Source organism: Podarcis erhardii (assembly GCF_964252035.2).
Source record: "Podarcis erhardii genome assembly, chromosome: 10".
Taxonomy (NCBI): Eukaryota; Metazoa; Chordata; class Lepidosauria; order Squamata; family Lacertidae; genus Podarcis; species Podarcis erhardii.
Window position 1 is genome coordinate 22,525,223 of NC_138500.1, and position 12,252 is coordinate 22,537,474.

A 12,252-nucleotide genomic window follows, 5' to 3' on the forward strand; every position below is an offset into this window, starting at 1 on the left:
ACAAGAATGGCAGGCTATTGACTAATTGCAGTAATTTTTACTAAGTACTACTTAAAAACCAAGTCTAGTGCCGAAATGAATTGGACAGCCCTACTCCATCTTATCTACCCATGTACAGAGAGGCACCGCAAACAAACATGTATTTATTATAAGGGCAAAATTCTCAGCACCTCTCCCTACCCCCAGCATGTGAAAGCTTTGAAGCAAACACGAGAGAGACCATTCTTATTAGAAGATTCCCCATCGAACCTGCTAAGTATCTGATCAGCTAGCAAAGCCTAAGGAAAGTAAGTCTTGGCTGATGATGCAACAGGAATGCAACAAATGCATTCACATTGTTGCATTCACAGGAATGCAACAAATGCATTCACATCAACTGTTTTCATGGACTTCCTGCTTATAATCGTTTGGTGTTCCTCCATGTCAGGAGAAAGAGAAGCTTTACAGAGGATGCTGAAATTGGACTAGCACCAGTCTCAAGGTTAGAAGCCACAGCACTGACCTTTGAGACAAGGTTGTGAAGAATGGGTGGGCTCAGGGATGTTAATTATTTTAACTTCGTCTTGCAGGTCTGCAAGTGGCAGGCACAGCCTGCTGAAAGCGAGGGCTCGAGTCCCATTTATTTCCATTAGTCTTACTAAGTAAGTCACCTGGAGTACACACACACACACAAAATCACCTGATTTATCTGGATTGTGTCCAAATTACACCAATCCATATGAAAGGAAATCCATGAAGGGAAATAGGATTGTACACACAAGACACTGCAAAAGCGTTCTCTGCTTTTGGAAACTCCAGTTGCAATTGTGTAGTTCTGGTCCAGATCCAGAGATCCAAAAACTCAGCCATCAGCTTTGGGTGCCACGTCTTATGAAGACCATAATAATAGCCTTGTTGGATTCCAGGATCATGTTCCATACTGTGGCTGGTCGACCAGATGTCTATGGGAAGCTCAGAAACAGGACATGAAGACAACCCCCATCCATTCAGGAAGGAAGGGGCTAGGTCCATAAATGCTCCTGCTTGCATGGATTTTGCACTTCCAACCAATCTAGTCAATTCATTTACTATTATTTTATTTATTGATATATTAGCCACTCTTCAGCCTAGCTCTCATAGCGGCATATAGACATAAAAAGCAATCACACATACGATAACTACATGAGTAGCAAATTGGAGTAGTTAGGGTAAGTCCATCATCAAAATAAACACAATTAAAGCATGAGCTTAACGGATCTGGGCAAATAAGGTTTTCACTTGGCGTCCAAGAGAGAACCAGGACAGTGTCTGGAGAATCTTCTCTATTATATACTAAGAGGAATGGCATCTAATGCAATAAGCTCCCAATTAGCAGCAAAGTGAGGGCAGCTAACATGATTGTGAATTTACCAGCTGGCTGAGATATCATCACCTCGAAAAGCCAATGGGCTTCTGCTATCACAATGACAATAATCACAGGTAAAGTGTGAAGCAATTACAGCCACAGCTTTTCTTCAGGGCTTGCAATCGCTCCTAGGGCAAAAAACAAATTCAAAGCTCAGCTATTTCCAGCTAATGAAATGCTGCTTCTCTGCTATCCAATTTCACAATTATTTTCCAAATAACTAGGCAGGCTTGGTGAGCCGGTAAAATTGGCAGAGATAAATCAGGAGGATTCCTCTGTTTACTTAGGTAACCAAACCAGGATCAATACAGATCCAATTCATCTTTCAGCTGCCCAGGATAGACCACAATCACCAAGGCAGAGCAGAAAAAGCAGACTTCAGCAGACTTCTTCTGGGCATATTTTTCCGTGGAACCTAAAGCTGCCCAACCCTTAATAAAGAGTTGGCCCCATGTAAGATGAATGGTGCCTAAACCTTTTAAAATCCAGTGTGATTCCAAATAAAACAGCCACACTCTGCTGTGCACTGGAGAGAACAAATAGCAGAGGCTGTGGGTGATCAGAAACAGAAAAGCTGGTGCACAAGTCTATTGTTTCAAGCCATTCCTTCCCCCAAATGGTTGGACGTCCAAGGCAGCCTAAACATGGCAAGTATCCTCTGAATAAGAGGCCTTTGGTGTCACCACACAACTGCTTTTATTTAGAAATGTAGGACTCAGGCAGGTATTAAAGGGTACAGAAGCAAGCATAAAAATAGGCATTGCTGACCCCAACTCTGAGTCCTGAAATCTAACGGCTACTAGAAGGTTACTAGCCAGTCTGAGAGACTGTGCACACAGAAATAAGTGGTTTCAGTCCCACTTAGGCACATTCCTTTATAGCAGGCAATTGCCCTTTATCAGGCAATCACCCATCAACAATGATGCTAGTAAAAAGTCAGCTCATTATCACTATTATGCCAGTAAATCTGCATGTAGGGTTGTTTCTTGATTACATGTACGCGCGCGCGCTCTCTCTCTCTCTCTCTCTCTGTGTGTGTGTGTGTGTGTGTGAGAGAGAGAGAGAGAGAGAGAGAGAGAGAGAGAGAGAGAGATTTTCTCTGTAGATTGGATTTCCTGGCAATTTCTAGATTACAGATGTTCTAGATTGTCCCACCCTCAATATAAATAAATGTAAAGGGACCCCTGACCATTAGGTCCAGTCGTGACCGACTCTGGGGTTGTGGCACTCATCTCACTTAATTGGCCGAGGGAGCTGGCGTACAGCTTCCGGGTCATGTGGCCAGCATGACTAAGCCGCGTCTCGCAAAGCAGAGCAGCGCACGGAAATGCCGTTTACCTAAATAGGAGCAGTACCTATTTATCTACTTGCACTTTGATGTGCTTTCAAACTACTAGGTTGGCAGGAGCAGGGACCGAGCAACGGGAGCTCACCCCGTCCGGGGATTCGAACCGCCGACCTTCTGATCGGCAAGCCCTAGGCTCTGTGGTTTAACCCACAGCATCACCCGCGTCCCTTCTCAATATACATACCACCCAGCAAAACACCAACCAATTATTACAAACATGCCTGAATCCCAAGGCAATCAGGATGCCTTTCTCTGGGACCCCTGATGCTGTGACAGCATTTTCTATAGCATAATCAATACATAATCAAATGCATGGTACATTTTTGTTGTCCAACCTAGATGCAGATACACTAGAACAGCATGCATTTTTCTTGTGACTAGTAGGCTGTCTTTAGCAAACTGCCGCCCAGTATTACTAAGGGATTGCAAAAGCATCGTAACAGACACTCTTTTAATTTGGCAATTCCCAAACTATAAACTAGGGTGTGCTTATAAAAGTAAAGGTTCCTGCCACTTTCCAATCAGTCACCTGTCAGGTCAAGCAATTCTGTTGTACTGCTGCGTGAGGAATAATTCAGTCATACTTGGTGCTGAGATGCACTGGTTGCCTCACTTTGAATGCCTGTGATTCCTCCAGCTGCCTTCAATTTTTATTTAGAAAAGTGCGCCACTACTGTATGTGATTCAGGAGACCCATGCTGAGCATCTCCTGTGATTTAAAAAATAATCAGACGTCACCCAGAGAGGGGCCAAAGAAGACTGGGATCACGGCACTGGGATGTAACCCTTTTGCATCAGACCGTAGTCCTCCATTAAAATCCTCTCCCCAGTGAAGCTGCTATTTCTCCCATGAGGAAAACTTGCAGGTATCATGGGGCAAATAGCAGCTCCAGGAATTTTCATTTTTGAATTGTATAAGACAGCAGGCACCGTATGCCTGTAATGCTGCTCAAAATAATAAGACCTTCAAATTCCACAGCCAAAGCCCAGGGTTTTGCTATTCAAGAATAAGTAAGAGCTAATTGGAGCCGGTTTTGGCACCAGATCTCTGCACTCCCCCCAGAAGAAGTCCTCCTCAGTGGCAAATGAACAAGCAATGCCTGAGACAGCTAATTCCAGGAAGTCAAAGGCTAATCTGAAGCAATGTTGAGCTAAAGCAGCACCCTTTGCATCAGAAGCTCCAACTATGTCAGGAAAAAAGGACAAGATTTCACTAAACCTTTAATCTGCTATAAAAGGACACTATATACGTCTAGTCAAGAGTGCCTCAAGCATAGTAATTCAGCCTCCAGTATCAGCAACGACCAAAACACAGTTGCTAGGCTATGTACATATAGTCTACCTTGCTGAGCAAGATTCAAAAAGCTTAATATTTCAGATGTACGGTTCTACATTTCTCTCTGTACTATATTTGCACTAGGCCATCATTGTGCAGCACCCCACTGGAATGACTGGGTGCGCTGCATCACAATCCTGGATTTGCATGAAGTCTGGGTGGGGTAGGGGAACAAAAAAAGGTAGGTTGAATAAGGTAAAAAAAAAGCCTGTGACATGGAAGCCAGAAGGGACAGACACTGAACTATTGTATTTTAATATTTTGTTGGAAGCCGCCCAGAGTGGCTGGGAAACCCAGCCAGATGGGTGGGGTATAAATAATAATAATAATATTAGTATTGTTATTATGAAAGGGAAAAAGTAATGGCAAGGTAATGGGAGAGGTCTGAATACCCCAGGAAGGGATGAACATTGGGCAGTCTTTAAACAGAAAAGAAAAAAATGTTTAACAAGGAGAAATAGTGGAGTTTGGGTACAACACAAAGTCAAAAGCCTTTCTCAACTCCCTTCTCACTCTACCAAAACCTTGCTTAAACCTCTGCTTTTTCCTCTGTCTCTCCCTGCATTCCTAGACAAAGACAGTGCAATTTTTTGACCGGTGGGTTAGGACGGTCCCAGCTCATTAGCATGTATAGTGTGGGTGGGTGTGTTTTCTTGGTTCATTTCAGTTTGTAAAAGCAGCAACCACCTTATTTCATTCAGAAAATTATTACAAGAAAGTATTATTACAAGTAAGTATTATTACAAGAAAATGCAAGAAATTCCTTCCCAATTACTGTTCCCATTTCTGCTTTCGCTAGAAGAAATATTCATCGTAAGGTCCTAAGCCACTGTACTCATTTCTAAAAACGTGTAGCAAGAAGCTTTAATTTTAATCCCTGTTTGCACATTTAATATAGTTTCAGGGAAATGCAAATATAGCCAAATTATTTTAAACCATTGTTGACTTGCAAACCACATCTGCTCTGTTGTTTGATCACTTTTCAAGAAACTGCTGCCAATTAAGCCCTCCTGTTTTCCAAGCTCTTCTACAGCAAGTCCTGCCAGAATCTACATGGAAGACTTAAGAACCCAAATCTTCTTTGTCTCCCTCTTTTCTCTTTCCCCCTCTTTGTGAGCATCTGCCTTTCACCTAGATGTAAAATATTCATATTTTCTTACTGCATTTTTTCCAGTGTATGTTTGAACCTGAAGTGGTTTGGCTTGGTTGATTTCAGTGGGTTTTGGCTGTGTGATAAGGGCATAAACTGTGTGTTTTGGGGAACAGGGCAGGTGGCAAAAGCCATTCCCAGCACCAATAACCCATTTCCTACCTGATTCACCCCAGTCTTCCTCACTGAGTGGCAGGGTCCAAAGGGAGCTTCTAAAAGATTAAATGAAGCCTCCCTGTGATTGGAAAAACTGCAATACCAGAGTTCTTGATCCCAGAGAGACTTCCAAGCACAATCAGTCAAAAGCATTTGGAGGCCCCATTCAGACTAGTTCAATGCAGGGAGATCAGATGAGGCCAACATAGTTTATGCCAGGGGCTGCCACGATGGGCTTCATGCAGCATCTCAGCCTCCCCCTCCTCGCTTTCTTCCAAGCAGTCATGCAGTGGTTAGGATGGTGAGTTTTTGCTCCCTTGGAACTGAAGGCGAAGTTAGATGACTGATGCTCTTCTTCACTTTCTGTTTCAGCTCTACATGATTTTAAAAGCTGATTAATTCCACTGGAACTAGATCCTTTGGAAAAGTGAAGTATGTCCGAATGCTTTCTCTCTCCAGGGAGTGGGGTGGCCCCAATCCAGTTGAGGGGAGAGAAGTTATGAGAGGTGGTGACACCCAAAGTAAAGGAAAAGGGACCCCTGACCGTTAGATCCAGTCGTGGCCCACTCTGGGGTTGTGTCGCTCATCTCGCTTTACTGGCCGAGGGAGCCGGCGTACAGCTTCCAGATCATGTGGCCAGCATGACTAAGCCGCTTCTGGAGAACCAGGGCAGCGCACGGAAACGCCGTTTACCTTCCCGCCGGAGCGGTACCTGTTTATCTACTTGCACTTTGACGTGCTTTCAAACTGCTAGGTTGGCAGGAGCAGGGACCGAGCAACAGGAGCTCACCCCGTCGCAGGGATTTGAACCGCCAACCTTCTGATCACAAGTCCTAGGCTCTGTGGTTTAGACCACAGCGCCACCCACGTGACACCCATAGCACTCCCTAAAAAATCCAAATGGGCCCACAGTTCTTAAATGGCTGACAACCCTTATACTAAACCATGGTTTAGAGTTTCGTGTTAACCAACCCCTTATAATCTACTAACATAGTAAAATACCACTGCAAGTTTGAAGCAAACCAGCAGAACCACTTAGTAACATTTTAAAACACATTATGTTGTAGACTTACATAGCATAGCATGTTTAGCAGCAGATAAAAAGTGTGTCATTAAACCTGAAAAAATTATGCCATTAAAGCATCCAGGGGGAAACTGTTCAATCCTGTCCATGACAGTTTCATTTAATCTAAAACACATCTATCAATTTCATTATAGCAATTTGCCATATCAGTACCAAAGAAATGAATATGAAATAATTGTGTATCTCACAACTTATAGATGCACAAAACCAGTCTGTAGCCACCCGCTGATCAAGTGCTAAAACTATTTTACAACTAATTTTCAAATTTATGCACATATAAATGTCCTCTTCCTTAAAATTGCAAACTTGTGGAGTGCCTCCCAACGGTCTTTGTTTTTAGTACATTGCAGTAGCAAGGGAATTCACATTTTATCAAAGAAGAGGTGCAGGGGTGCTGAACCCATTTGCAACCCAAAATTTCCCCTGATCTCTTCACACAAGGGACCTTTCATGTACCATCCCCACCAATGGAAGAAAAACTGTCTGGAAGTGTTTTTGATCAGGAAAGCACCCCATAACTGGAAAGGCTAAGCACCCCTACCTTGTGTCACTGCTCCAATTAAATACAGAGCTTTCCAAGGCTATGGTAAGGCAAAGCAAAAATAATCAGGAGAACAGTATGCATGTGTCACTTATATTTTGCCCTGGACTCTGGTTTAGGGGAAAAACAACAATGAACAAACCCAAATGCCCTTCCAAAACTTCCAATATTATTTTAAAGATTAAGCGTTCAATCCAGGTAGTTGAATTTAGTTCCCCTTGAAAACAACAGAACTCAAGTTAAACTGTCTTAGCTTGGATCCAATCCAATGAAATAATTACCAGTGTTTTCCATACAGCCAGTTTCCTCCCCAGGTGAGCAGGCAGACCCCAGCGGTGGTCTTCTTCCAGTGATTTCTGAGTGTGTGAAACATTTTGATAACCTTGGCCATGTTTATGTTTTACTCTGCAGCAGACCTTACAGGGGACTCCGATGCAAAGAAACAGCATGGAAGAGCATCTGTATGGTAAACCGTAAATAAAAGATGAATATCACCTGAGAACAAGGAAATGGTTACAATGTTCACTAAACACTAAACATCTATTTCTTTCCTGTTAATAAAATAATGGCAGGAAATATTAAAGGATGAGAAAAATGTCTCCCTGAGTTTAACTTGATGCTACTTCTACACTTTGGAACTGCCAATTACATGTCAGATAAGTGCCGTCTCTATTGTCTCCAATACTGAAAACCTGGCTTTTTTCAACAAGCCTTTTAACTGTGGATCTTTGTCCCAGTTTATATCTGTACTGGATTTGAATTTTTTAAAAAATATTTAAAAATATGGAATCCTCTCTCTCTCTCTGCGTGTGTGTGTGTGTGTGTGTGTGTGTTCCTCCAAACACTGAGGCTCCATTTAGCCATCAGGTTTAGTGTTAACAAACATGCTTCTCCACAATAGAGGTTGCCACCTTTCATTTTCAAAGATTCTAGCAGTTCAGGCTAAATGACTCGGAAATATACACATACACATACATAAAAGAACCTTTTGGCACCATATCTAAATTTGTCTGAGCCTGCGCCAAGTGGCTTTCCCTTGAAACAGGAAACATTTTGTTTGTTTGTTTCAAATCAGTATCAACGAGAGAGGTTATGTGAACAGAATGTTCCTCCCTTGGAGGCTACTGGTTTTCTTTAAAACACACACACATTATGGAAAGTTAAAATTACTGACACTCCCCCCCCCCAAATTAAAGTATTATTATTATTTTGTTTAGAGACATCACATTTCCCCTAGCTTTCTGACATGCAACGTATTTTACGGATGGGCCCCTGTGGCAACTAGCAATGAGGCTGAAATTATGGTCAGGCAGCAATTCCATCTGCAGATTTTCTGCTCTGCATTTTTTGAACCTCTGATCATTGCACCCTAGGAACAAGTAAAGCTGCTTTTATACCAACATGCTTGACATGGTCTATGCCAGCCGGTGGGCAACCTGTAGCTCTCCATCTGTTGTTGGGGCTTTCATCTGCCTTGACCATGGGTGATGCTGCCTGGGGGTAGACTGGATGACCCTCGTGCTTCCCTTCCAACTCCACAATTCCATGATGACACAGACTGCCGTCCACAAAGGCTTGCACCACAATAAACCGGCTTGTCTTTAAGGTTCTGCATAAATAGTCACGGAAACGGCAGTTCTGCCCTGCCTATCTGGCAGCGTTGCTGCTGCCAAGATCATTTTTTGTTTTGTTTGTGGTTTTCATTTCATTAATTATACTTTTCAAGTTTATACATTTCATTAATTTTAACAATCATTTTGACATTTCAAAACTTGACTTCCTCCCCCTTTCTGCAGTTCCTTAAATTTGTTAATATCTTCTGCATATCCAAATAAACTTAATTTACTAATTTATTCATCTTCTTTAAATGTGAAACTCTTATAAAACTGCAGGTTATTACAATAATCCTGACAATGCTTTTATTTGTTTATCATTTATCTGTAAATATTCAATAAACCATTTTAACATTATTTTGTAACAAAATGTTATCTTGATTTCTTATTCTTCCGGTAAGCTTCGCCAATATCATTTTTTGAAAGAAAAGGGGACACCCAGGGCTGGATTTTATGACATTAGCCGCTCTGAGCCCGGACTTGGCTGGGGAGGGCGGGATATAAATAAAAATTTATTCTTATTCTTATTAATATTATTTAGGTTTGATGAGGCCCATAGCTACTGGAAGTAATGGGGCCCTTTATATGTCCAGCTCTCCTTTGTCAATAACAAATTGTCGCTGGTTTTGTGTATTTTTTATCTCTGTTGGAAGCCGCCCAGAGTGGCTGGGGAAACCCAGCCAGATGGGCGGGGTACAAATAATAAATTATTATTATTATTATTATTTGTGTTGAATATATGCTACTGTATATGGTAATCTGTGGACCTAACAGGTATCTAAAGCAATTTACCACTGTAGCTTTATTTGTTTTTTTATCTCATATTTTGGAATTGTGCATTGTTTTTTTTCGCTTCCTTTAAATTTTTTGGTCGCCCCCAAGAGAGTGGGGCCCTAAGCTGTAACTTTTTTAGTTTATACGTAAATCCGGCCCTGCACCCACCCGCACCCAAAGGCCCCGAGCTCTTCGTAGGAAAGGCAGGACACGAGGGAAACGCGGGTCCCCCGCTGACTTTTGAAACGTGCGGCCTCACCTGACGCGTGGAGCCGCCTCTCGCCGCCTGCCGGCTAGCTAGCCTGCCTCCGCTCCGCGGCCCCCGCGCTCCCTTCTGGCTCCTCCTCCTCCTTCTCCGCCGGGGCCGAGGCTGCCGCAAGCAAAGCAGGAGGTCTCCGCCTCCCTCTCGCAGCCTCTCCCGGGCAGAAGCCTCCCGCTTCCGGGCGCCGCGCGGCTCCTTTCCCGCCGCCTTCCGCGGAAACAGAGAGCCGCCTCGCCTTGGTTCCGCGCGGGCCGCTTCCCCGAGAGAAAAGGCGCCGTCCCGAACGGAGGCGGCTCCCGATGCTTTCATTCATTCATTCATTTGTGTGTGCAGTGCCGGATTTACGTACTGTATAAGTTAAACAAGCTATAGCTTGGGGGCCCCCAAATTTTTTAAAGGAAATTTAAAGGGGCGGGGGACTGGATGTACATTTTCCAAAAAAAAGAAAGAAAAAACAAAATAAAATAAAACCTACATACAGCAACAGTGTTTTGTGTTGTGTAGGCTCCTATGATGTAAGTAACGCCTGCTAGCCTGCTTCCTAAAATACTTCTTAATTGTATTTCAGTTCAACCATTACTTTGATAAAATACATATTTTGTTATGTGCAAATTGCTTTAGATACCTATTAGGTCCATAAATTACCATATAGCATATATTCAACACAAAAAAGCGACAATTTGTTGTTGACAAAGGACAGCTGGACATATAAAGGGCCCCATTACCTTCAGTAGCTTAGGGCCTCATCAAACCTAAATCCAGCCGTGTGTGTGTGTGTGTTGAATTTTCTGTTTTACAATTTAAAATATACTTTAACATCCTTAAAATATCAATGACTTCCCTTCTCTTTCCATGAACATATCATAAATCCCTGCATATTTTACAAAAACTAAACCATTCAGTATTCCCTTATTGCATTGATCCAAACTTATTTACACTGTTGAATTTATCTCAATGCTGCCAATGTTTTCAGCTGTACACAATTGTTTCCTGTATATTCAATGAACGTTTTCGAATCTTTTCCAATGGTTTCACAAGAGCAGCAGCAACAACAACAACTGCAAAAAGGCTTGCCCGTCCTCACCTGGGATGAAGGAGGCTAACTTTTAAGTTGTGGGTGAGCATATCAGACGACAAAGCGATTCTTCAAACAGCTCTTGTTTATACACAGGCCAGAACTGAACTGAAGGGTTCAGCCAACCTGCTTATATAGAGCTCCACTAGAACGCAACAGTAACCATTTTCTGTAACTATCCAATCACTGAACATCACTTTCGATCCTTTATTTGCATATGTGGACCTGAGTGAAAACTATCTACAGTATCCTCCTGCTGGACCAGGGTGAGAACTTCAGTAAGAAAAGGAAGGACGAGGAGATCAGCTCAGTTCTGGTTCCGCAAAACAAAACTCCTAGGTTCAGAATGGGTTCAGAGGCAACCTTGCATTCTAGGGCTGTATGTCTTTCGCACCTGGCTCTGGCTGGGTGCTGTTAAAGTTTTGGGTAAAAAGCAAAATGAATCCCACAATCCTAAAGGTTTCCCACCCCGATCTGCACTATCATGTTATTACTATCCTTACTCCTGCTGCTGCTGCTGCTAATAAATTTATATGCTTATTTCATTACAGTATTTGTGTTCCCATCTTTCCTCAGGGTGGTTTGCAACAAATATTAAAGCAAGAGCCTGCTGGATCCGGGCAGCAGCCCATCTAGTCCTGCATTCTTTAAATACCTTTAAAGCCCTATGTGGCCTAGGACTCACATACCTACGGGACCACCTCTCCTGGTATGCCCCGCGGAGGACCTTAAGGTTCACAAATAATAACATTTTGGAGGTCCCAGGTCACAAGGTGGTTAGATTGGTCTCAACTAGGGCCAGAGCCTTTTCAGTACTGGCCCCGAAATGGTGGAACACTGTCACAAGAGACTAGGGCCCTGCGGGACTTGACACCTTTCCGCAGGGCCTGCAAGACAGAGTTGTTCCACCAGGCCTTTGGCCAAGGCACAGTCTGGCCCTTATGTTTCCCTCCCCTTATGGTCTTGATTTATCGGCTACTTTTAAAATGAGGCTGCATTTTAACCTGTATTTTAAATTGGTTCCCCCCCCCCCATCATGTTTTTTATTGTGATTTTATTGGTTTTAGCCGCCCTGAGCCCGGCTCTGGCCGGGAAGGGCGGGGTATAAATAAAATTTATTATTACTATTATTATTATTATTATTATTATTATTATTATTATTACTATTACTATCCCCTTCTCCCAGTGGTCAAGCTTTAGGAAACCCGCAAGCGGGACCTTAGCAGAAGGCCTCTCCCCACCCCTGCAGTTTCCATCAACTCATATTCAGAATCATGGCCACCTCTGACCATGGAGGCAGAGCAAAGCCATCATGGCTAGTAGCCATTGGTAGCCTTCTCCATGTTTTCGTCCAATCCTCTTTTAAAACCACCGAAATGGGTGTTGCCTGCTGTGAGAGCGAGCTCTGTAGTTTAGCTATGCACTGCATGGAGGGGGACTTTCTTTTCTGTGCCCTGAATCCGTCAGGGATGAGGGATGCTGAACAAACTCAGGGGGTCGGGATGGATGGTAAATAGATAGGTCATCTG

The 12,252-nt window shown here is 43.1% G+C and overlaps 1 protein-coding gene across 3 annotated transcripts in view; it reads right to left on the reverse strand.

Annotated features, from left to right (window-relative positions):
* AGK (acylglycerol kinase) overlaps positions 1 to 9,881 on the reverse strand; it is a 43,133-nt gene extending 33,252 nt beyond the window's left edge. Inside the window, exons 1-2 of one of the 3 annotated variants that reach the window (XM_081878968.1) lie at positions 9,646 to 9,881; positions 7,281 to 7,458 (exon numbers count right to left, since the gene is read on the reverse strand). In XM_081878968.1, the coding sequence (XP_081735094.1) occupies positions 7,281 to 7,448 (168 nt within the window). In that variant the 5' untranslated portion in view covers positions 7,449 to 7,458; positions 9,646 to 9,881. Of the gene's footprint in view, positions 1 to 7,280; positions 7,459 to 8,400; positions 8,427 to 9,645 lie in introns of those variants that run through there. The other 2 variants (XM_081878969.1, XM_081878967.1) reach the window with 2 other exon arrangements.
* Between the last annotated feature and the right edge of the window lie 2,371 nt (positions 9,882 to 12,252).